The 26,222-nt window shown below is 38.9% G+C and overlaps 1 protein-coding gene across 1 annotated transcript; it reads right to left on the reverse strand.

Moving 5' to 3' along the window:
* Positions 1–19: 19 nt before the first annotated feature.
* LOC132768548 (myosin-1B) lies at positions 20–25,450 on the reverse strand. Its single transcript, XM_060764544.2, has 40 exons — positions 25,431–25,450; positions 25,181–25,228; positions 21,496–21,740; positions 21,263–21,406; positions 20,449–20,605; positions 18,018–18,045; positions 17,131–17,251; positions 16,911–17,003; positions 16,710–16,773; positions 16,509–16,607; positions 16,298–16,401; positions 16,071–16,209; positions 15,581–15,699; positions 15,345–15,494; positions 14,721–14,891; positions 14,111–14,414; positions 13,870–13,937; positions 13,239–13,326; positions 13,018–13,135; positions 11,927–12,050; positions 11,705–11,841; positions 11,305–11,560; positions 9,581–9,823; positions 9,299–9,475; positions 9,065–9,210; positions 8,874–8,964; positions 8,393–8,782; positions 7,438–7,564; positions 6,350–6,468; positions 5,782–5,978; positions 5,057–5,240; positions 4,791–4,956; positions 4,376–4,500; positions 3,491–3,799; positions 3,196–3,399; positions 2,036–2,161; positions 1,774–1,944; positions 1,583–1,687; positions 923–1,018; positions 20–308 (listed from the first exon to the last, which is right to left on the reverse strand). Exons 3-40 carry the CDS (start codon positions 21,697–21,699, stop codon positions 156–158), a joined length of 5,817 nt encoding a protein of 1,938 aa, XP_060620527.2. The 5' UTR covers positions 21,700–21,740; positions 25,181–25,228; positions 25,431–25,450; the 3' UTR covers positions 20–155.
* Positions 25,451–26,222: the final 772 nt, after the last annotated feature.

The raw sequence follows: 26,222 nt of genomic DNA on the forward strand, positions 1-26,222 counted from the left end.
CACAAAAAGAGTACACATGTTGATGTTTGCAAAGGTTTCTACCATCTTTATTTCCTAGGATCTACACGTTGAGAAATGAACAACTACAAATCAAAGTGATAAAGAGCTTCACATTTTGCGCATCCCTTCAGTCACCTTGAAGTATCTCAGCAAGCTTATTCTTCACTTTTGGCTTGCTTCCCAGCATCACGGGACTTCACCCGCAATTTGTTGACCTGGGACTCTGCAATGTCAGCCCTCTCTTCGGCCTCTTCCAGTTCATGCTGAATCTTGCGGAACTTGGAAAGGTTGAGGTTGGATTGTTCCTCCTGAGAACAGAAACAGTTGTGAACACCACAGTACAGAAGTTTAGGTGGAATCTCTTTTCCTGCAGTTGGCTACACTATTCATAGTCATGTATTTGCCCATCCTGCAACCTTTTTACATGGCCCTTTAGGGTCATGCCATTGTGCCATCAATCGCTGGCAAACAGAAAGGTGCTTGGGGCGGCTCATGACATCCTGCGTGCCCTCCATCCTCCCTTTATCACATGGAGAGACAAGAGAGGGTGCTTTGGCGTCCTTTCCCTCCCCTCATCAGATGGCAGAAAGGGTGGCAATGTGCATTGCCCTACTGCCCTTTCTGCCATCACACAGCAAAAAAGGAAGGAAAGCACAGATAGTTCAATGGGAGCTACCCAAACTACACTTCCCTCCCCGTAGTGGAGGAGGAAGAAGCACCTTTTGGAAGTTTTCCTCCACTTTAGGAGGAATGTGGGCGGGGCCTGCCATGTGTCATGTGATGGTGCACAGAGGGCCCCGTCCTTGCCATGATTAAAAATGGCAAATGGGGCAAAAGTGTCCAGTGTAAAGAAGTCCATAGTAACTTCATATTATCTTCTGTGAAACAAAAAGAACTGTTCCATCTTAAGCACATTACTTACGGATTCCTCAGATTGCCTCTTGTATGCTTTCACTTTCATTTGCAGTTTGTCCACCAGATCCTGAAGCCTCAGAACATTCTTCCGATCTTCCTCAGACTAAATAAATGAAGCACAATTAGGGAAGAAACTCATTTTCTGTGATTTTACAGCTTTTCTTCAGTCTGACTTTCATTAATAATGTCTTTTCAGATCATAGAAGGCAAAACTGTAGAAACACGTATAACATATTGAGCCACAGAACATCCACAGAACAGAATTAAAGAGTGATTTAAGAAATGGATAACCATTAGTATTTTGAAGAAGGACAATGCAATTTTCATTAGTTTGCTAGCTATTATCATAGAATCACAATGATGATGATGACAATTTATATGTCCTTGCAGAATGATAGCATGAGATGTGGTTGGGTTGCATTTTTAGTTTGAAATACAAATTGGGAAGAAAACTGCATTGACCTTTTCAAAACTACACTAATTTTGCAGTAGAGGGCAAGAAACTTATGTATAGAGAGCCATTATAGCATTTTCATTGGAAAAAACATCCATTTTCCTACTACCATTCATTTCCAATTTGCAGTGACGATAATTTTTGTAGCTTTTGTTATTATGGGCAAATGCTATGGATGCCAGGTAATTGTAAACAAATGTTTACCGCTCTTACCTGGTAGGTCAGTTCCTTTACACGTCTCTCATATTTGCGTACACCCTTGATAGCATCAGCACTGCGCTTCTGCTCATTCTCTACTTCAGCTTCCAGCTCCCGCACCTGAGGGAATAAGCTGAAAATGAGCACTCAGACAAATCTCCTCATTGAAAATGGATAAAGACTGCAGAGGTAGGAAAGATACTGACTCTGTGCTCTAGTTTCTGCAACTGCTTCTTGCCACCCTTCATTGCTAGCTGTTCTGCCTCATCCAGACGGTGCTGGAGATCCTTCACAGTCTGCTCCAGGTTCTTCTTCATCCTTTCCAGATGGGCACTGGTGTCTTGCTCCTTCTTGAGTTCCTCAGCCATCATAGCTGCCTATTAATAGAATAAAATATCCAAGTCAGGAAGCTACGCACGCTGGCTGTAAACAGAATTATAGTTTCTAAAGAAAGTCTGACCAACTCACATCAGTGATGGCCTTCTTGGCTTTCTCTTCTGCATTGCGAGCTTCCTGAACAGTCTCTTCCACTTCACTCTGCATCTGGGAAATATCTGTTTCCAGCTTCTTCTTGGTGTTAATCAAGCTTGTGTTCTGTGTAAAAAGCATGGAAGATTGTTGGTGGTCTCAAAGTGTTGATCAAGCTAGTGTCCCAGGTATGCTCATGTGAGGAATGTGTGGTCTTTTGCTTTACATGAAAAAATAAAAGTTGAACATCAAGACTGGTTTCATTAGAGTGTAGAAAACTACCATCTTCTCAGATGTTAATTTTGGACAGTTAAACAAAGAAATACTCTTAAACATTTTCTTGGTGTTCTTTGTCTTGCCTATTTCCAAATACCAGTTCAAGTTTTAAAGGAGACAAAAACCATGTAGTTTACAACATTGTGAAATCTGTTATTAGTCATAATCTCCACAGAATTTCATCAAGGGCTCAAAAAGTCATCACATTATAGATTTAGTATCTTCAACCATTATGAGCATAAGGGAGAAAAATACATATTTCTCAAGCTAAACTTTTGCCTTTTTGAACAATTCACCTACATCTACACTGATCATTTGATGCAGTTTTAAACTGATATTGAAAAAGAAGTTTCATTGTGCAGTTAATTACATGTGAAGCCTGGATGATGAATACACAAACTAAAGAGCACTGGTGCACATTAAGGACTCTCTTTCATGCAATTTCATGGGACATTCAACCTCATCACATGAGGAGAAATTGGCATCCTAGCATGTTGCTAGGATGCTAGGATGCTAGGATGCTACCTCCTCGGAGTGCACTGGATGCCATCATATGATATTGGGCAGCTTTCGGCGGAGCTTCATGGAGGAAGCATCCCAACAGTGTGGTAGGACACCTCCCTCAGAACATGGGAGACTTTCCATGTTTCGTAGACAACAATGGGGGAAAGCTGGGCAGTGACGCTTCTCCCCATAGGATGGGGTAAGGGGTACAGTGGGTGATGTCCTATGGATTCACCATGTTGCATGGCAAATCCCACCCACCCATGGATTATGAACTCAATGTGATGAGGTCCTTTGTTGTCTTTATGCAGCGGTTTGAAACTAACATTTTATTCCAAGAAATGTTCAGTGTAGATGTGATCACAGTGACTTAGACATACCTGTGTGTGGAGGAGTTGCACACGCTCACTTGCATCCAGAAGTTCCTGTTCAGCCACTTTCCTGCCCCTCTCTGTCTGTTCCAGAGCTGCCCGAAGCTCCTCAATCTCCGCCTGCATCAGGTTAGCTCTGCGCTCAACCATGGCCACCTGCTCTTTCAGATCATCCTGGCTTCTCACAGCATCATCCAAATGCAATTGTGTATCCTATAAGACAAAGTGTCATGAGATACAGTCATGGGCATCATTATAATCTCAGTGTTCTTCTGACACTTGCTGGAAATAGTTTTCTCCATACCTTGAGCTGCCCTTGTGTATTTCTGAGATTCTTTATAGCCTCAGCAGCTTGGCGGTTGGCATGGCTCAGCTGAATTTCCATTTCATTCAGATCTCCCTCCATCTTCTTCTTAACCCTTAGGGCATCATTTCTGCTCCTAACTTCAGCATCCAGTGTGCTCTGCATGGACTCCACGACTCTCAGGTGATTCCTCTTCAGCTGATCAATTTCTTCATCCTTCTCTGCAATTCTTCTGTCAATATCAGCCTTCACCTGATTGAGCTCCAGTTGGATGCGGAGGATTTTGCCTTCCTCATGTTCCAGAGAAGCCTTTGGAAAATGAATTAATAACACTCATAAATATAACCTTCTCTATTATTACCACTACTTCGAATAGTATTCCACTTTCATCTCTTAAAGGAGAGTCAATGCAGCTAATAGTGCTAAAAGCGATACAATGTACAATTTAAATTCTATACCATATAAACAGTAAAATAGAATTAAACATGAACCAATTAAAATAATTAGTTAAAACCATTAAAAGCCTATTAAAATACATACAGCATTACACAGCACCCCCAGCTCAATCTTTAAAATGTTTGTCTTTAAAAGCCTGCCTGAACAGAGAGATTTTAGTTTGCTGTCTGAGGGACAGCAGAGAGGCAGCTTCAAAGGAAGTCACCCATTAGGTTTCCATGGTCAAGCAGTGATTCATACCGTACTCTCCAGAATCATAGGGTAAAAACCTTAGAGTATAATTAATATCAGTTAGTTTTTAATTTAGCTGTCTACTATATTTTGTTTCTATTCCTTTAACTTTTGGAATGTTTTTTCAAAGTTTTAAATATATATATTACAATTTAAGGATCATCTCATGTTTCCTCTTAAGAATAATGATAAGTATACCTCAGCTTCTTCTAGAGATGCCTGGAGTTCTGATTTCTCCTGTTCAATCTGCTTCTTCACTTTTTCCAATTCATGGATAGCCTTTCCTCCCTCAGCAATCTGTTCTGTGAGGTCAGATATCTCCTCTGTAAAATAGAATAAAGAAAAATAGATTTACGTTGGTGAGGATAAACAAAAGTGAGCTGAGAAGAAAGGAACATTTTTGGCTCTTCTTAAATCATCCATCAAAGTTGAACTATCAGTATTTCACTCAGTACTAATAACATACTGGTGTCTGTACCAGCACTGGAGAGAAGGAGTTGTATCCTTGGACTTTTCCTTTGGAAGCAAGACATCTTGTATTCTTAGCTTTTCATTGCTGTGCTTGCAGTTCTTTAAAGAGTAAGCTTCTTTAAAGAGTAAAATGGAGACTTACGCTGGAGATTCTTGTTCTCACGCTTCAGAGTTTCCAGGTGATCCAAGGATTCCTCATAAGAATTCTTCATCTTAAAGAGTTCTGTGCTGAGCGAGCGAGACTCCTTCTGAGAAGCATCTAATTCAGACTGAGCTTCCTCAAATTTCTGTTTCCATTCTGCCAGGATCTGTAAAATACCAAGCAAGTAATTTATTGGACATGAGGTCTTAACACAATAGAGACCCTAATTATTCTGTTTGTTATTGTTGCTGTTGCCAAAAAAATACCTTATCAAAGTTCTTCTGCTTCTTATCTAGAGCTGCACAGGCTGAATTGGACCTCTCCACATCAATCATAAGGTCCTCCACTTCATTCTGCAGCCTTTGTTTTGTCTTCTCAAGGGAAGCACACTTGGAATTGACAGCTTCTACGTGTTCCTCAGCATCTTGCAGACGCTGAGCAAGTTTTTTCCTAGTTAGAACATAAAAATATATGGGTGGTAAATAGTTTTGTAAACCTAAAGGAAGAAATATTATTCTATTATGAGCATGGCAATAATTTAGTGTGGTTACTGATATCTGTTGTCAACTTCAGCTTATAGAAACTTTACAAATGAGAGACTTCCAAGTTATCCCATCATGAAGCAGATCTACTCAGGTTTTGTAGACTCAGTGACTTGGCAATCTCTCATTTATGAGGTCACCATGAGTTGAGGTCTATTTGAAATGCAGTCTTCCTTCTTTCCTTCTGCCTTCTACCTTATCAAGTATTATTGTATTTTCTGGAGAACCATGTTTTCTGGTAATATGGGCAAAATATGTTGATTTACATATCTTGGCTTCTAGGCAGATTCAAGCTTGATTTGCTCTTGGACTCATTCATCTGTCTTTTTAGCAGTCCATGGCATCCATCTCCAGAAGCTGATTCCCTGCCATTTTTGCAACCCTGTGTGTCCACCTGGTAGGTCTACCTAGTTGCAATATCTTATTATGTCCAGCTTGAGTCCACATACTTGGCTTCCTCAAGTTCCTCAGTGCGCTGAATGGCATCAGTCTCATATTTGGTCCTCCATTGGGCGACTTCACTGTTTGCCTTGGACATGGCACGTTGGAGCTCAGCCTTGGCTTCTTGTTCCTCTTCATATTGCTCTCGGAGCAAATCACAATCATGGCGAGCAGATTGCAAGCCATGGGCCAATGCATTCTTAGCCTGGACAAGTGAGGAAAAGGTTAAGTTATTTGCTGAAATCTTTCCATGAAGTTCAAAGCTTCCCATTTGTTGTAGTTCCCTTTCCATGTCTTCATCATATTCTTGTTTGTACGTTCCCTTATTCTAAAGTCCTTATTTTAGATGTGTAGGTGTGAAACCTCATGCATGTTTTCAACAGGACTACTCTCTCTAGCAAATATTCTTTGGATTACAATCAAAATTTTCCCTTGTACCTAAATCTACTAACAGTTACAGTATTTTTCTTGTTCACAGCAGACTTTTCTTGTTAGCTGTATTTTATAAGAAGTTCTTACACACATGCATATTTAAAAGTGAAATTCGGAAAACACTATTTATAAATGACTGTGCACCTTTATTTCTTCTTCAAGCTGTCTCTTTAATTCTTCAATCTGTTGGGTGAAACCTTGTTTGCTTCTTGAGAGCTGGGAAATCAAAGAATCTTTTTCTTCCACTTGGCGGGCCAATTCACCTAAGAACAGAATAGAGAAAGGTCAATACCATAAATTAAAATGGTAGATGGAAGTTGAAGATGAACCAGATGGACTGTTTAAAAGTAATAGAAAAAGAAAGGGATTGGGTTGTTGTAGGGATTATTTCTAGCCCACTGATTTTACTAAATAGTTTAGTAAAAGTATTCATTACTTTTAAAATAGCCTTTAGTTTCTTTAAAAAATGGTTTGAAATAGACTGAAAAATCAAAGAGTGGCAAAAATAATCTCAAAATGAAATTTAAAATGAACGTTTTATTAAGGGAATTACTCTGCAGACTTCAAAATTGTAATGGTTTTTAACTACTATCAGTTTCCAGGCAAAGTACAAAGCGCTGGGTTCTGACCTTTAAAACCTTACATGGTTTGGGTTCAGGTTACCAACAAGATTGCCTTATCCTGTATAATCCACCTCTTAGGATACTGAGGTCCTCTGGGGGACATTTGCTTCAACCAGTCAGAACCTGACTGGCAATGGTCATCCAGGGGACTTTTTCATTGCTCACCCCTAGACTGTGGTACGACCTGCTGGAAGACCTTCAATAGCTAAATTGGCTGCCAAAATTTAAGGCATAATTAAAGACCTATATGTTCTAAAAGGCCTATCCAGTCAATTTTAAACTATGTATTTTAACTTTATATTTTATGTGAATTGGTGTTTTAATCTTGGTTGTGTGTGTGTGTGTATGTATGTATGTATGTATGTATGTATGTATGTATACATATAGTGAGAAGGGGGTATTGTGTTTTTTCTATATGTTTTAGCTCTGTTATACACTGCCTTGAGCCATGAGGAGAGGCGGATAACAATGTTGCATATATCAGCATTGCTTCTGCTGCATTACTGTCAGGTTTTACCATAATAAGAATATCCTTTAAGATTATCCATAATTTCCTCTTTTTCCTTTCACATATCTCAAGTGGATCAAGGATGCTTTTGCTGTACAAACCTGTTTCTGTCTGCAGACGAGCTCTTTGGGCACTTAAGTCATTAATTGTCCTTTGGTGTTCTTCCTCTTTTGCTTTAACCTCACTGAGTTGATCTTCCAAGGAGCGGGATAATTTCTCAAGAGCTGACTAAAATGGGCATTAAAAAACCCAATGAAATAGTCTTCAAATAGTTTATTGTAAAAAAATCAACAAAATATGCAATTATTTAAAATTTATAATATATAAATTCAAATTTATGGCAAACACATTTCATTGCACTAAAAATAAAAATCTACACATATGTTCAAACCAAATCCATACTTGCTGTGGCAATAACTGACTTTGCAAAGATCTTGAATTTGGAAACTGTGCTATAATAGTAAATAATCTGTGATTTTTTAAAACTGTAAACACATCTAACTCATATTTTCTAGATCACATTTTATGATTTCCCTTTTTATGGGGCTCAAAAATAACTCCTATATTATTTCCAATTTCCTAAAAATTATAATACAATTCTCAGTTCAAAAAAGTAAGATGTTTTAGTATAACATAAATATAAATAAATATTACAAAATATATACAATCCGTCCCAAACACTTAAGTCTTCTGGGGAATGGCTACTGCCTACTCCAGCCTGCCAGAACCTGACTGGTGACCATCATCAAGAGGACCTTTTCATGGCCGCCCCAAGACTGTGGAATCACCCGTCAAAAGAGCTCCAATAGCAAAGTGAGCTGTTGGAATTTAAAATGCATCTGAAGACTTGTCTCTTCCGGCAGGTCTATCCAGCTAGTTTTAGTCATGAATTTTAAACTTGCCGCTTGTGTTCATTATATTTCAACCTTTGTTCTGTGTAAGTTAATATATGTATTTGAAAAAAATCATTTTAATATCAATCAAAGCAGCAATTAAATATACAATAAAAATAACATGAACATGGACAGTTTTATATTTTCTCCCATTATATTTTACCTTTGATTTTGACACAGTTTCCATGTTGCTAGCAAGGTCATCAATCTCCATCTTCAGCTCACTCTTTTCCTTCTCCAGCTTCTGTTTGACACGTTGGAGGTTATCAATTTGCTCCCCAAGTTCAGCTGCACTATCTGCATGCTTCTTGCGGAGGGCAGCTGAAGTAGCTTCATGCTGCAGGGTGGCCTCTTCAAGGTCCCGGCGGATTTTCTGAAATTCTGCCTCACGTTTCTTGTTCATCTCAATCTGGGCTGCTGTTGCTCCTCCAGCTTCCTCCAGACGCTCACTGATCTCTTCAAGTTCCCTGGAAAGGTCAGCCCGTTGTTTCTCTGCTTTGGCCCGAGATGCCCGCTCAGCCTCAATTTCTTCCTCCAGTTCTTCAATACGGGCCTAGAGAAAAAGGAACAACAACCACACATGCTCAAAAACATCTTCCAGGAGAATTAATGTCCTTGGCAAAAAAAGCATTTAGTTGACTTGCCTGTAACTCCTTGATCTTCTTCTGAAGCTGGGAGCCCAAGGCCTGTTCATCTTCAATTTTGCTTTGGAGTTGGCTGATTTCAAAGTCTTTCCTTTTAACAACATAACATAAAGTATTAATTTTCATAGTAATGGTTAAGAACAATGTGTGCCAAAAATAATTCTTAAGTTATCTTCTAGAGAAGACCTTACTTCTTAAGCTTCTCATCCATCTGCTGCTTATCATTTTCCAAATCCATTGTGGATTCCTGGGCCAGTTTCAGATCTCCTTCAAGCTTCCTCTTGGCTCTTTCAAGGTCCATACGAAGCTTCTTCTCTTGCTCCAGGGACCCTTCAAGCTGAAGAGAAAGAGTTTATGAAGACCCTGCCATGATTACACTACCTTCACCTCTGAGCTCTGCTTCTCCGTGTTCTCCTTGTGCTTACATCGTCCACTTGCTGCTCCAGCTTTGTCTTGGCCTTGGTCAGAGTATTCACTTTGTCCTCCTCTGCCTGCAGATCATCCAGGGTCTGTTGGTGGGCCTCTTGGAGGGCTTTCTTCTCCTTGGTCAGTTTAGCAATGCTCTCATCCAAGACTGCCATCTCCTCAGTGAGATTTTTTACCTTTTAGAAGTAACAGAAAGATAATACGTAATTGTGAAATATCATCACACCATACAATGTCCATACAACATTTAGACTGTTTGACCAGTTGATTTGGTTTAGTACCTTGTTTTCTGTGGCATGCTTTTCCTTTTCAACTTTAGCCAGTGTTAGCTCAAGATCATCAATGTCTTTCTTCAGCTCTGAGCATTCATCTTCAAGTTTCCTCTTTTTGGCTGTCAATTCAGCATTCATTTCCTCTTCATCTTCTGCCCTTTCAGTCAGCTCCTTAATTTTAGCTTCCAGCTGAATTTTAGTTTTAATCAACTGATCGCATCTCTCTTCAGCATCTGCCAAGCCATCAGATTCCTATTAATAGATAACATTGAAAATAAATCTGTTTGCTCTCATTCTTTGTCTTTATTAAGTAAAGAAGGAAGTTCTTGGTGTCATTTAAATTGTATTCCTATACTCTCATGGAAAAGAATTATACTTTGAATCAGAGATTACAGCATGGCTGATAATAGACTCCTGACTAGAGATACTCAAACTCTGCCTCCATATTGAATAAACACTCACATAGAGATGGAAGAGTCTACAAGAGATGTCCAGACAAACCCCAAATCACATTGCAGCAATACACAATCAAAGCACTCCTGAGAAATCACCAACCACCCTCTGTTTAAAACCCTAGAGAAGGAGATTCCATCATGCTCTGTGGCACTGTATTCCGCTATTGAACATCTCTTACTGTCAGGAAGGAAATTGAATCAATTTTTCTGGTGCAGTAGTAAACAAGCTTTCACCCTCCTCAGTATGACATCCTTTCAAATATTTAAATATGGCTATAATGTCACCTCTTAACTTTTCTTCTCCAGACTAAACATACTCAGCTCCCTAAGCTGCTCCTCATAGATTTTGATTTTCAGACCTTTTACCATCTTGGTCCCCCACTGCTACTATCACCTTCTTTTGCAAGCCCAAGTGTCTCCAGAAATTTAATAAGGTGGGGGGAAGACGGGAGTTCTTATGTTCTAGCAGAGCACTTTATCCCACCAGGGTCTGGATTAGGGTTTGTAATAACAAGCTAGAGTAGAACCACCAAATCACTGGCTGAAAAAATAAGTCAATATTTTTATGCACCCAATCGATTTGATTGGCCTACTTTCATAGGAACTAGCAACTTCAATGCAGAAATTATGCCCTGCTGTAGGTTCCAGGAACAGCACTCCTCCCTTCAATGGCTGTGCCATTATGAAATGATGGAAGTTGGAGTATCTTAATGAAGGAACTCATGACATAATCTGGACACTTTTATCCAAGAAATCGAAGAGAGGAGCTGAAGTGGAAAAAGGAAGATACATGGGATGCTGGATGTGGTAAAATTAAACAAAAGAGGAAGAATGTCTTGAGGTGAGATTGGAGAAAGAAAACAAAAGGGAAAAGTTCAAAAATAGAAGAAACAAAAATACCAGAGTAAAAATAGAAAAAGAAGGGATAGGGCATATTGATGTTTCTTCTTCCCTTTCGTCCACCACCTTGTGCTTTATCGTGGGTCCCAGTCACTGGCAGCTAATGGTTCTCATTTGAATGGGGCAATTAATCCACTCCAGGTTTTAGTCCATACTTAATAGGAGCTATTGAAAGTACTGAGCCCAAACCTTGGATAGCACCTTTTCAGATCAAACTAAAAACCCAAAGTGGATTGACCACCCCATTGACCTGGAAGCCACCAAATATCAGTTTTGAAAATGGATCATTATTTTCAGTGAAGCCTATATTTAGCTATGCTGTATCCTTATTGATTGGATCACAGATGAACAGAGAAACAATGTCACAAAAATGCTTACAGACTGGACTTGGAGCTGCAAGTCATTCTTCTCTTGCATCAGGGACACCATTTTTTCTTCAAGTTCCTTCCGTTTGGCCTCTGATTTTGCAAGTTCTTCTTTTGTTTTCTCAAACTCTTCTTTCATATTGGCCATCTCCTTCTCGGACTCGGCACTCTTCAGCAGAGGCTTTATCTTGAAGTACAGTTTCATCCATGGCCAGGTTTTGACATTCATGAATGAGCGGATATTGTACTGAATAGAATAGATGGACTCTCTGTAGGGAAGAGAAAATAAATCTTGAGACTAATTCCAGAATTAACTGGGACATTGGAACAAAGGTTTGGTATTTACAGTTCATTAATCTATTAGCTCAGGTCTTTGTTGCTGCTATTAGAATCTCAATAAGGCAACATCCTACCTTCTTTCATTCATTTTCTTGAACTCCAGTCTCATCACATAGCCACGACACACAGCTTGTGTGCGTGTAATCAGTTGGGCCAGTTTGTCATCTCTCATCTCCTCTAGAGTACCCAGGAGCCCAGCTTTAAAGAACACCTGTCAGAAATAAAATGTTATAAAGTACTGACTCCTCAGTCAACAAATCCAAATGGTATATTATTTTGATAGGAAGTAATTTTACCTTGGTGTGGCCAAATTTATACTGGGTGTGATCAACATCAATGGACCCAAGAAGTTTCTCAGAAGCCTTCTTGCTGTCAATGAATTGGCCTTCTGGGATGGCACTTGCATTTAATACCCTGTATCTGTTTAGAGAAGCCCCAGGTTTTTATTTCATTAAAGCATAATAACAATTGGAACAAATTACCTTCATGGTTATTATTATCAGATAGAAGAAGAAGAAGAGGAAGAGGAAGAAGAAGATTTTAACTATACTACCTTATGTCCAGGGAACCTGTTCTAAATATTTTGTTTGTTTACTATGGCAGATCAAGTTTTGACTCCCTATTCAGACATGAAAACCACCAGATGGTCTTGGGGAAGTCACATTCTGAGAGGGAGGCAGTGACAAACCCCTCAACCCTTGTTCACACAAACAAAAGCATATCTTTCTTGATTGCCCATCGAGGGAACCACAAGACCATTCATTGCATCCAACTCCAAACTCAGCTAAAAATCCAACAATTGGCACATTTAGACTGACCACTTAGGCCTGTGTGAAACTGGCAGAGAAGGAAGTGGCTTCATCATGAGGATGATTAGTTATATCGAATTTAATAATCCAGTTCATAATAATAACCAATTATGGATTTTGTATTGCATCATTTTTTTGTAGCATGCTAGAGCTTCAGGAGAAACTAGGGACAGCAGTAACAGTTAGGTGCTGTCACTAATGAATCTATCAACAATAATCTACATCAACCATTTAATTTGAAGGCAGATTGGCAGCATAATGTGTGTGTGTATTTATTTATTTATTTACTGTATTTGTATACCGCCTTTCTCAGCCAATTGGCGACTCAAAGCGGTTTCCAACAAAACAGTATACATAAAACATAATAGATAAAAAACATTAAACAGTATAAGAACATCCCATCCTATCCTCACTCACTTAACTTCGTGTACTTATCCTTATGTAAGATATTTTAAATTGACTTACTAGGAAATAGTAACAATTGGCCATGAACTGATATCTGTGTAAATTTGTTTAATAGTGCATATATTTTAAAATGTTCAGAAGCATAATAATAGAATGTTGCAAGGCCTACTAACCTTTGTTTGAAGTCACCGTAAATGATTCTGCTAGGGAATCCCTTTCTGCAAATTCTAATACCTTCCAGCACTCCATTACACCTCAGCTGGTGCAATACGAGCTCATGTTCCATGGCACCTTAGAGGATATTAGAGTACAATTAGCATTACAAGATAGGATTCAGTGGGTTCAGTGCTATATTACATGTTTCTTTTTATTACAGTGTACTAATTTGCATTACCAGGAGTTTTAGTTTCATTGGGGATGAGGCAGCGCACAAAGTGAGGATGAGTGCTCCTCAGATTGGTCATCAGCTTGTTTAAGTTCTCCTATGGGACCAGAAGGATTTGTTATTTCTACATATGAATGAAGTGAAATTCACTACAAAACTTCCATAAATAATTTTTAAAGTGAGTAATACATTCACATTTTGAGACAAGAAAACTTATATGAGACTTCAGGTCATGTTCACAATTCTCTTAATTATATCTCATTCACACATAAATTTCTCTTTGAACAATTAATAACATGTTTAGAATCTTTTTAGGGATTCTGCAATTGAACACCCTACCCTTGCATCATTACTTTTGCAGGCCTTATAAAGCTTAATGTGAAAAATATAGTGGCATACCAAAGCTATCTGTAACGAAGCAGTCTCAGGATACTATTCTTGATACTCACTGCTCAGTTACAGATGGATCCTGCATGTTGTCATATTTACTATTCCTAATAGTATCCTTCAGACCTCTGCTTCTAGTTTTTTCCCCTTTGGCTTTGTTTTGATTATATAATTTGGGTGTATTTCCAGATAAGCATTTACCAATTTAAAATAAATATGTTCCCCTTTCACAAGTAGAAGAAATTGTACTTACCCTAAAGAGAGCAGACACAGTTTGGAAAGAGGAACCCTTCTTCTTTCCAGCCTTCTTGCCACTGCCCTCTATATAGCATTTAAAAATCAAAATACAAAATAATTAGATATGCTTTGAGCAATTAAATAGAATTGGGCAGATAATAAAATTATATAATAAAGAGCTATCTTCTATGGAACTGTTAGACGACTGTTATGGCTGAGGGACCTAGCTTCTGTTCAGAGCTGTGATCAAGAATCACCTTCTGGGGGGCGATCAGCAAAGAGTAAGGCCAGTGTCTTCATAGATGATTTCTGGTAGAGCTGGATGACAGTTTCATTCAAGGGGTCCTTGTTCTTCTCCAGCCAGCCACTGATGTTGTAGTCCACAGTGCCAGCGTAGTGCACCAGGGCAAAGTGGGCCTCTGCTTTGCCTTTGCCTGGCTTGGGCTTTTCAAAGTTCTTGCACTTGCCCAAATGCTGGTCATAGAGCTTGTTCTTGAAAGAAGTGTCTGTTGCCTTGGGGAACATGCACTCTTCTTCTAGGATGGAGAAAATGCCCATGGGCTGGAGAGAAACAATGATTGCCAACAGATACAAGATTAGCAAATGAAATTAATCTGGGAAAAAGCAAATGTTTCATTGTAAGCATTCAAAAAAAAAAATCAAATACTATGAAACTAACAAATGCCATAACTCTTCAATAAGCTTGACAAATGTAGATAATTGTAACTTTCTTAATAATTATTGGGATTTGTAAATATCTGAAAAAATTACTTATTTTTAGAATTTAAGATGATCTCAGTGTATTCCTAAATTCAGGACTGATTGTGCATATGGTATATTCATGTTAAACAAAATATAGTAAGAAACCTTTTCAATGAGTTCAATGCAGGCAGCCAAATCCATTCCAAAGTCAATGAACTCCCATTCAATTCCTTCTTTCTTGTACTCCTCTTGCTCCAGCACAAACATGTGGTGGTTGAAAAACTGTTGCAGTTTCTCATTGGTGAAGTTGATGCAGAGCTGCTCCAAGCTGTTAAACTGGACAATGCAAACATATTTTAAAATGGCACCACAGTTTTTAGCAATCTTCTTAATCATATTTCCTTCAACCTTAGTGTTACTTTTCCCCATCCTTTTTACATTTTTTTTCAAACTTAGCTAATGGCTAATACTGTTCCTAGCAAATATTTAAGTTCTAAAAGTTTTGGTCAAGATTAAACATACACATTCAGTTCCCACTTTTAACGCTAACTAGTGCTCTCCTTACACTCTACCCTGGACCTAGAGATGCCTTCGTTTCATCACCATGTCTTTTGGCCAAATCATTTCAACAATTTCCTGTTTGTGCCAGGTATTTCTGTGCCAGTCATCACTCCTTCAGTGCCTTTGCGTTCCAAACATGGTTGAACTTTTCATACTTCAACTGCTAAACACATTTAAAATTCCCACATCTTGTTTAATACAATGAAGGTGAAGGCCCCATTTCCTTACATCAAAAATTTCAAAACCAGCAATATCCAACACCCCGATGAAATGCTGTCTGGGCTGCTTGGTATCCAGCTGCTGGTTGATACGAATGACCATCCACAAGAACATCTTCTCAAAGACTGATTTGGCCAGCGCACCAACACTGTTGTATACCTACAAAATGTATTCAGAGAGACTCTGGTCAACATGCAAATTAAGTAATAATCCATTGCAAGCCTTGTAATGAAGATGGTCATTACCTGCTGGACAGTTTGACCTTTGGTGACATATTCATTGCCAACCTTGACCCTGGGGTAGCACAGAGCTTTCAATAGATCTGCTGAGTTGAGGTTCATGAGGTAGGCTGCCTTGTCCGCAACTGAGAACAAAGGTAAGCAGATAAATTTTATGAACCCCATGGGTATTATTTATGTTGGAAGAAGGTATGTACAAACAAACATTTTTGATAGTCTTAGCAAGAAAACAGCATTATGATAGGCCTTGCAAAAAATAAGAAGAGAAAAATAGTTGCAGAATATTTTATGATTACCAGGACAATTCTGTACATATTTTTTCTGTGTCAGGTCCCACTGAGTTAAATGGGACTTATTTCCAGTTTATTGTCAAATAAGATTGAAGGCTTTGAGTTCTGTTCCTGTGCTTCAGCTGTTCCAATGGAAGGAAGGAGCAGCTGAGGACTGTGGCTGTTAATCTTTTTGCTGATATTTCCATCCCAAATAGTACAAATACCTTCAGTGCCATCTGGCTCAGCCTGCTCCTCACGCTGCTTCTGCTTGAACTTCATGTTTCCATAGTGCATCACAGCTCCTGTCAGCTTGTAAATGGCTGTTTTTTCCTCAGCTGAGAAGCCCAAGATGTCAATGGCACTCTGACAATTTAATAATAATTTGTGAGTTAATATTATTTGGGTTACCACACAATTGTATGCCAAAATCTGACCTATTCATTATACTTACATCTGTAGCCATCAGCTCTTCCTGATCATTTATGCTAGCTACAGTGATTTCCCCTTGACTGACATAACTGAAGTCATAAGGGTTGGTTGAAATGAGAAGCATCTCTGAAAAGAGAAAAAAACACGTATAGTAGTTTTTACACTCAGTATATAAACAATTCATGGCAATATTTTCACAAAAATTAAATATTCTACTAAGCAGAAACTCATACCAATCAACTCTGGTTTCTTGTTGGACATAATTTGATAAAAGATGTGGTAGCTTCTTTCAGCTTTCAGCTGGAAAGTAACTCTGGACTTCTCCAGCAGATCTGTGAAGAAAGAAGAAACAGAAGTCATCAAATAAGAAACAGGAAGGAAGGAAGGAAGGAAGGAAGGAAGGAAGGAAAAGAAAGAAAACATAGGCTACTTACATGTCTCAATGTCAGCAGAAGACAATTTGCCTGTGGCACCAAAATGAATTCTGATGAATTTACCCTTTTAAAAAGAGGAAAAAGAATACATTTACAAATGATAAGTGACTGGTTTCCCAAAGCTTTACTGGACACTTATTATAAGTTACAATCTGAGAAGACAGTATACCTAGCAAAAGTGAAGAGAAAGTACAGACTTACAAAACGAGAAGAGTTGTCATTCCTCACAGTCTTGGCATTTCCAAAGGCTTCCAGCAAGGGATTGGCACTGATGATTTGATCTTCAAGGGTACCCTGCAATGAAAATATCAGTTACATTGTTTTCAGTCAAACAGAAGTCACCCTTTTGTGAAAAAAAACATACTTGCAGGTTGCCTTGTGTAAGTGGTTCATCTTTTTTTCATTTTATTTACAAACATACCTGTATTTTACTTTGGGCCACTGGGGCTTCTTCCTTTTTCTTGTCACCTGTGCATGCAATTGTTGCAAAGTACTGAATGACACGTTTCGTGTTCACAGTCTTTCCAGCACCAGATTCTCCACTGTTGACAAAAGCATAGTACTATATGTAATTAAAGAGGATTAGTAGCCAATAACCACCCATTTTTCACAGTGGGTTAAATAACTAGAGGGCCATATGAGTAAATGATTAAAATATTTCTCTCTTGGAAAACAAAGATTATCTGGCATCCTGTTCACTAAGATCATAAACTGTGGATTTGTATTTATGGTTGTTAACAACTGAAAATGACTGCTCCACCTTACCATTTCATCATGACAGCGCTTCAGACGAAGAGTTCTGAGGAGGTGCAGATCAGGAAACTAGGAAGTGATATCTTGAGATAAGCAGCTGTGCAGAGTCCTGGGGGATCCTTCAGCTATCTGTTCCTGGTGTGCCTTGTGCAACTCAGGCCCCTTCCACACAGCTGAATAAAATCTCGCATTATCTGCTTTGAACTGGGATATATGGCAGTGTGGACTCAGATATTCCAGTTCAAAGCAGATATTGTGGACTATTTTGCCTTGGTCTTCTGGGTTATGTGGCTGTGTGGAAGGGCCCTCAGATGTTATTCCTGTTTCCCCATCTGCACTATCCTGGAAACTCTTACTGTCAGGCCAAAATGGTAAGTGTAGGAAAGATAACCTTTTCAGATACAACTATGACAATCGAGTTCTATCATTATAATTACTTCTGATGATGCAGAACTTTGGTCATTTTCTATGGAAATTGATGTAATTGGCAAGGTAATAGGTGATATTTTACAGTGGAAAACTTTATATGGATCCCAATAAAAGAAACAAACTTACGTGATCAGGACTGACTGATTCTCACGATCTGGAAAGAGATGTTAGTAGAGAGACTTTTTAGAATATTATGGCTACCCTTTGAAACAGAGACTAATTTAATTAATTGAGACCATGGTTTGGATATAGTTATTTTATGATAAATAACAAATAGCTGAGATAAAGCCAGGATTGTGTGTTTGATTTGTTACCACCAGAGCTCTAAGCAATAGTACAGAATTTTATTAAACATGCAATTCCCATAATTTGGAAAACTTAATCATCAGTTTGTTTATTTTAAAACACATATATAGTCATTAATGCCTGCAAAGATATACTTGACTGCAGAGTAATCAAAAATGAAAGTTCAGCTAGGTTGAATTCCAGTGGCCCAAGTAGTTTCTGTCTTAACTATTAGGAAAACTAGAATGAATTGTGCAAAACATTCCAGCAGCTTTGAGTGCCTGCTGACTTCAATGACACAGAGAAATAAAAGTCAGTGTCACCCACATATTGATAGCACACAACTCCAAAACCCCAACTGACCTCACCAAGCAGCTTTATTTACATCTTGGAGAATGATATAAAAACCTGCAGTATCTTGCAGCTTAACAGCCTTGGGGCTAAACAAAAATCCCAAAATGCTACTCTCTTCTATCAGTGTCTCATACTCCCATTCCCCAGAATGTGTGTATTTGTGTATCTCCCATTGAAATGTTTTCTAAAACATGTATTGTTTATGTTAAACAGTGTAGGAGGTCCCATCATCTGTTTACAAAATTAATTGCAGCACTTGACCAGAAGAGGCATTCCAACTTTGTTTTTCTTTTCTTTCTTTCTGCCAAAAAAATAATAACAGGCCTGGGAATTTTGGAGGTACTAGGAATGATTCCACCCACTGAAAGTATTTGGAGTGGCATCATATGCCCCCTGAAATCTGTCCATTGCTATAGTAAATATAGAATTACTGTAGTGACAGTAAACAAGATCCACCATGTGAACATTATGTGTTTTAACATATTGCGAATGAGAGGCAATCCTTTGGCTGTAATTAATAACAAAGGATAAACAAAGCAATTTTAAACCCCAGAACTATTCACTGAAGCAGTTAGGGATTATTTGAATGCGATTGTCTACTATAAAGCTCATGGAGCTACTGCCAGAGGTGTTTCTGCCATTGCAAGCATATAAAAAGCTCTAAAACTGGATGAAGAGTAAGAGGAGAACCATGTGCCATTGGATCAAAACTCCCTTGAGAACCCCCATGATCACATCCTTCATATATGACACTCAAGAGCTGACATAGGCAGCTTCATAACTAATTGAGAGGGGGAAAGTTCATTCCCCTAAAAACGGAGAAACCCTTCTGCCTTGTAGGGTTTAGGATCTTATGGCTGAGGATACAGATCTTTGAGAGTGCTCCATACATCCTGTAATTTAACACCCATTTTCATATACCATACTAGCTCTGCAAAATTGTTTAACGGATATTCATGGTATGGAAATTGGAAAGCAAACAAAACAATCTTATGAACTATTGAATACAACATGTTTCTTCATATACTCAAGGAATATTAGTACTACTTATGTGAATAGGGACTTCATCACACAATTAAGTGCAAGCGTGCTAGGACAGCTGATTGACGGAGCCCCACGCCCATCCCATGATGCAGGCAGACTTCCAGCAAGGCTCCATCAATGAACTGGGATGCAAGAGTCTTATGATGCTGTGCCCAGAACATGGTAGGGCTCCTGTTTTCTATTTGGAACAACGGGGCCAGTGCGGAGGGAAGCCGTGTAGTGATGATTCCCTCCGTGTAATGGGGAAGCGTCTCTGCCAGCAAGGTGGGGCACTGGGATTGCCTCACTGCCCCACCAATTCACCACGGAGTCTGGCAAATCACCCCAAGGGATCTTATCAATATGATGAGGTACCAAGATTTGCAATGTGGCAATAGGCATTCTGCTCTAGGCATTAGATTAGATCTTATCATTTATTTGCAAAGTTTATGTGTTCAAAGCAATTTATAAATGACGGGCCTATGACCATCATTCTTTTTCAACTGGCTGTAACCTGACTTTTTGTTTGTGGTAATTATAAATAATTTCCTCATAGATGTTGCCTCAAGTATCAATTTAAAAACACATACATGTAAAAAATCAAATTATCATACTTAATAATAATTGACATTAAAACATGAAAGGAATTAATTTTTTGTTTGTTTTCTCCTTGATAGCTGACCCTCTACCATATTTTGGTGAAAAGTAGAGTCAGCATCACTCCATGGGAAGGAATTAAGCTGCAAGTGAATTAGCACTTATTTTTTCTGAGACAGCTCTTTAATGCTGATGTAATTATTTGCTATCTTGTCTGGGTTTCACATGTCCCAGAAAGATTGACACTTCTCCTGGGAATATATTACCGTAATTCCCTCCAATTAATTCTTCTACTCACCAGTTAACATGAACTGATACGCGTTGTCAGAGATGGAGAAGATGTGGGGAGGAGCCTCCTGACGCTTCTTGCCCCTGTAGGCAGATACCACCTCAGGGTTGTACACTGGCAGCCACTTGTAGGGGTTGACAGTGGCACAGAAGAGGCCAGAGTAGGTCTGTAAGAAGAGCAGAAGAATTAATTTTATTGTGGCAACAATACTGTAGCACAACAGGACTTCACAGGACTGAACTGCTTTAACTTTTTCATCTGCAAGGTTGGCATTGTTATCAGCCACCACCCTCAGGCTATCCTGTTCCCTTTGATTTTAGTTACAATTATGTTTCTGACAGTAGTTGAGGCTATAGATGGGAGGAATGAATCATCCAAGTAACTATTGCTGTTGTAATCCAAAGTATTCTGGGACGACTTGGTTTTGGATAGGAAATTAATATGTATTAAATTAAGAAAAGACCCAGTCTTGGTGGAAATGGGAATAGCTAGAACTGGTTTGTTGACAAGGACCAACACAACTTGCAATTTTGGAGATGTGACATTAAGATATCACAATTTCATAATTTATCAATACATTACATATCAATACTATTTCATATTTTATCAATACATTAGCCGTCCTGAGTCCCTCTGCAGAGGTTGAGATAGGACGGGATATAAAACCCTTAAATAAATAAATAAATAAATAAATTATTGTCTGCCTGTTGTTGATATTTTCAATATCATAACATGTTTTTTAAATTCCAAAATGCAGGAAACTGATGTCTTAAAATTTAGCTCAATAAAAGGGTAGACAAATGCTAATTCAGAATATATTTACATAGATCATCCAGGCTGCATAACGCTCTTTGAGGTTATACAAGACTGCAGGTTCATGGAGGTGGGTCATCATGGCCATGTCCTCAATCTTGTCATATTTGGGAGGATTCATGGAAAAGACTTGATCATCTTTTACTGTTACAGTCTGGAAAAGAAAGAGCAGAACAGTTTATATCTTCGAAAGTGGAAAGGTGAAAACAAATTACAGTACTATATTTATTACATTTTACTCACTTCTCCCTTTTCAGTCTTGACTGTGACTTTCCCTCCTTCCCTGCTCTGGACCGTGCCTTTGACATAGGACTCCTTAGGATCCACCACAAAAACCGAGTTCTTGGCATCAAAGGGCTTATTCTGAGACTCAATTCTTTCTTTTTCTGACTTTCGAAGGAAAGGGGCAGCCTCCCCGAAGGCTGCCATTTCAGCGTCTGACGACATGGCTGAGAGTTATGATGTGCAGCTCAGCCAATAAAAAAAATCTGAAACAAATAAAAATATTAATCACTTTGTGAAAATGTGGGGATACTTCCAAAGGTCTTTCTCAAGTACTTTCTTCAAGGCCTATAATTTCATCCTGAATTGAAGTTCTGATCATTCAATGCAGCTTCAAAATGACTTGAAATTGCAATGGTCATAAAACACACCACCGCGGATTAAGGAGGTTGCAGTGCATTAAAGAAACTCATGGGGAAGTGTCAAAAAAGCCTTTTAATGTGCGGCAGCAGATCTCAATATAACCTAGATCACAGAACAAAATTGACTCAGCAGAATGCAAGGTGCTTTGCAAACTCCAAAGCGGGGGGGGGGGGGGGGGGTGGGTGGGTGCCAAAAATGTCCCAAAAGCATGGCTGGCCAGCAGAGGGCTAATTGACCCACTGGGAGAAGTAACTGATTACCTCCACGTCTATAACTTTTCCTTTTTTCCCCACCTCCTATGTCTCTGGAGTGCTAATCTCTCCTGAAAATAGGGGAGTAACCATTCACCTGGCCTCAAACGAATTCCAGACCTGTTAATCTAGACACCTGTAAAACAAGACTGATTCCTCCCAAATCGGTTCTAAACAAACATAAGCGGTTAGTGTAGATGTGTCCATAATTTGTGTGAGTTCTGTAGAATCTGCCCTGTACACTTATGTCCTCTGAGCAGGCATGTAGCCTGGGGGGGGGGGGGGACTTGAGGGGCTTCAGCCCCCCCCCCCCCCGAAATTCTCATGGTGGTTCGCGAAAAGGCCTTACTGGTGCATTATGTAAACTGTTATGTTTATTCATATCATGATCTGATCACCATACTCAATATATCCCATATGCATGGGGGTATTGGGGTAATGATACAAAAAGTTTGCTAGGGTAGACCCTCTTTCACTCAGACTCAGCCCCCCCCCCCCAAACGTCCCCCTTGAAAAAACCTCAGCCCCCCCCCCCCCCCCGAATCGAAATTTTGGCTACGGGCCTGCCTCTGAAGGATGCTTACTTCAACCAGTCAAAACCGGATTGGTAACCATCACCCAGAGGATGTTTTATTGGCTGTCCTGAGACTGTGGAATGACCTGCCAGAAGAGCTCTAACCGCTAAATAATCTGTCAGAATTTAAAATGCGATTAAAGACCTCTCTCTTCCAGTAGGCCTACTTAGTCAATTTTATATTATGAATATTAAATTTACTGTCTATTAGTTTTAATCTTTTAAATGTATATTTTAGTGGTATTTTGTTTTATCCGAGTGTTCTAACTGTTGTAGCCCAGCTTGAGCCATGGGGAGAGCCAGCTTACAAATATCACTACTACTTCTTCTTCTACTACTACTACTACTACTTCTACTACTACTACTACTACTACTACTACTAATAATAATAATAATAATAACAACAATAATGCTTGCTGAATTCTATACCTTATATTAGTTCATTTCCATGGGATTTGTTTCATTATTCATGATACTAGATAATATAAACTGATAATGAATGCCCAAGGAGTAGCCAAAGCTAAATCATCATTTTAATTTGAGGGATGCACCATCTTTTAATTTCTTGCAAACTGCACTGAGAATTGCTGTAGCAAATGAAGAACGGGATATGGATTGTTCTCATAAATAAATAAAATAAGTGGTTACTGTTGAAAGTAGGTTAAGGATTCAGGCTTGTTAAACTTTTTAATGAGTAAATTATAAAAGTATATTTAATTAATCAAATATTGTCATTTTTTCAGTTGTATTTTTATCTTAAACATTTGAAGTCAACAAGACTAAGTTAACTAGGATTCAAGCAACTAGAACTCTCAAGAAACCAGCAAAAGAATTTAAGAGATAAAACTGCATTCACAAAGCTGTTTCTATACTACAGTAAAACTGTGTTAAAGTTAAGTTTGTCTTTAGTTGCTTTTAATTTTTTAATTACTGTATTTCAGTGTTAATATCAACTCAATACAAAGTTTATAGTATGGTATAGCATGGGGTATAATATTAGTTAAACTTATTTTTAATGGTAAATCTAGAGTAACCAGAAATAACATTAATCCGGCGTCTACCAATCCCCGTGGGTGCCAGATATCTGAGTGTCTACTGTAATAACATTTTAAGGAAAAGCTTAACATGATGTTGTCTGTAAATCTCTCCCATAAAGCATCCTTTGAGAATTTGACCTATCAATTTGTGTTGCTCCAGACATTCTTTTGCGAAGGGCTGGGTTAGTAAGGGTATCAGTATCATTGAGGGAACTATCTTAATTCCTATCTCCTGCTAGCACGAACTATGATGTAGCCTCACAGAATCCTTGAAGCAGTTTGTCTCTTTCCTTATTTACTGCAATAATATGCCACCTTTCTCTAGGTGTGAGACCCAAGGCAGTTTACAATCAATAAAACAAAATTAGCTAACAGCATAACAATATATTTAAGCACAATTAAAATATTGCAGTATTATATTAAAATAATAAATAAAACTGAAAAAGATATTAATAAAAAACATAAAATAGTTTAATTTTGAGTATCCACTTATCTCCCCCCACTTCCAGAAGCACCTTCCCTGCAATATTTGCTTGTTAAAAGTTTGAGTGAGCCAGGCTAGCCTCCCATGGTATGGGAATTCCTGAATGTGGAAACAGCCACTGAAATTAAGACTCCCATGTCCTCAGCAGGTGGACCTGTCTGAGTGGTCGAGTGAGAGAAAGCCTTCCTTTGAGACTGGTGGCTTCAGAGTGGCTTTCATACAGGGCTTTATCGGTCATGATCTGCACTTTAAATTATGCCAAAAATGAACCACTAGCAATTGGAGGTGTTTCCATAAGGGATTATATGGTCCCAGTTTGCATTCTACCTGTGGCATTTTGGACCCACTGAAGTTTCCAAAGAGTTCCCAAAGATAGCCCATGTAGAGTGTGCTGCAATACATAATCAAGGTGTGTGTTGCCACAGCTAGATCCAACTTCTTAAGGAAGGGGTATAACTGGAGCACTACTCTTAACTGTGCAAATGCATTCCAGGACACCACAGAAATCTGTGTTCTACACTGAGCCAGGAATACACCCCAGTTGTTAATTTGATTAGGAGCCCTTGATGGTGCAATGGTTTAAACTCTTGAGCTGACACAACTGTGGACCCAAAGGTCTGAAGTTCAAATCTGGGGAGTGGGGTGAGCTCCTGTCTGTCAGCTCCAGCTTCTCATGTGGGGAATTGAGAGAGGTCTCCCACAGGATAGCAAAACATCTGGGCGTCTCCTGGGAAATGGCCAATTCTCTCACACCAAAAGCGACTTGCCATTTCTCAAGTCACTCCTGACACACACATAGAAAAAGAATTTAAGGGGAGTCTTAACCTCATCAGCATAGGCAGGATCTTTATTCTCTGATCTACCTATTGAGTTGCATGCACATGCCTCCCTGGTGTGTATAGGCTATGCTCAGGGATGAACTAAATTGGGGTCTTACCTTGTGTGCTATCAGGTGAATAACAATGCAGGGTCAAGCTGGCCAATACTGAAAAATAAAAATAATAGATCCTTTATCACTGGTTGAGCAATAAATGACAAGGTAGAAATGGATGAAGGCAGATTTTAAATCCTTATTGACACAGGTAGTCTCTGCTCATGAGTACAGAAGGCAGCAGGAATGCACTAGGCTGGGAAGTATTTGGAGGAAGATCCAACTCCTTTTAAACTCAAGCTCCTCACACACTTACCTTCAAGCTGTTGGTGCAAGGACGTAAGAGGTTGGAACCAGGGCTACTTATATAGGACGTGATTTGCATACACAGCAGCCGCCCCTTCTGCCTAAGGTTAAAACCCTTTTGGCAATCTTAACTCCTATCAGGATTCCCATTCATATTTGACGTGAATAGATATAATTAGACAGATCTGCTCCATGAATCAATCTATATATAACTTGACAAGAGGAGGGGGGAAGTGGGTGGTTGCCTATATATTCTCCCTGAAGAAGAAGCGATTCAAAAGAATTCCTGTTATTTATGAAGCAAGAAGCTGGATTAAAAATTTGAAGAAGAGTGAGAAAACTTTTCCTGTACTTTGTAAGAGAAATCTTTAGAAGCAAGAAGTTAGAAGAGCACTTCAACACTGATTGAGATATCCTAGGAATATTCTAAACTAAAGGCACTAGATTTTGCCTGATCTGGGAGGCTCAGCAGAGTTAACCCTGGATAGTACTTGGATGGGACACTGTCAACAAATACCAGGTGCAATAGACGATGTTTCAGAGGAATGAACTGACACAATCGCCTCTGATCAATCCTTGCCTAAGAAATCCTGTGAAATTCATGAAGTTGCCATAAGTCAACAGGTCACACACACATACATACACACAGTTCGCAGATAAAGGATCTTGGGAAATGAGAAAAGAGGAGACGATGAAAGTTATGAATGTAAGAAGTTAATAGAGTCTAGAGCAGTTAATTTAATGACAGATTGTAGGATCACTGCTCTAGTGTTTGAGATCAGTGGGTATAAAATGCTGTGAA

The sequence above is a fragment of the Anolis sagrei genome, chromosome 2 (genome assembly GCF_037176765.1).
Source record: "Anolis sagrei isolate rAnoSag1 chromosome 2, rAnoSag1.mat, whole genome shotgun sequence".
NCBI classification, from domain to species: domain Eukaryota; kingdom Metazoa; phylum Chordata; class Lepidosauria; order Squamata; family Dactyloidae; genus Anolis; species Anolis sagrei.

Coding starts and splice junctions, on each gene's coding strand:
- LOC132768548 (XM_060764544.2), bottom strand. CDS start 21,699: ATGTCGTCAGACGCTGAAATGGCAGCCTTCGGGGAGGCTGCCCCTTTC. Junction 3,800..4,375: donor CATCTCTAGAAGAAGCTGAG/GTATACTTATCA, acceptor CATTTTCCAAAG/GCTTCTCTGGAACATGAGGA. Junction 1,019..1,582: donor TAAAGGAACTGACCTACCAG/GTAAGAGCGGTA, acceptor TCATTTATTTAG/TCTGAGGAAGATCGGAAGAA.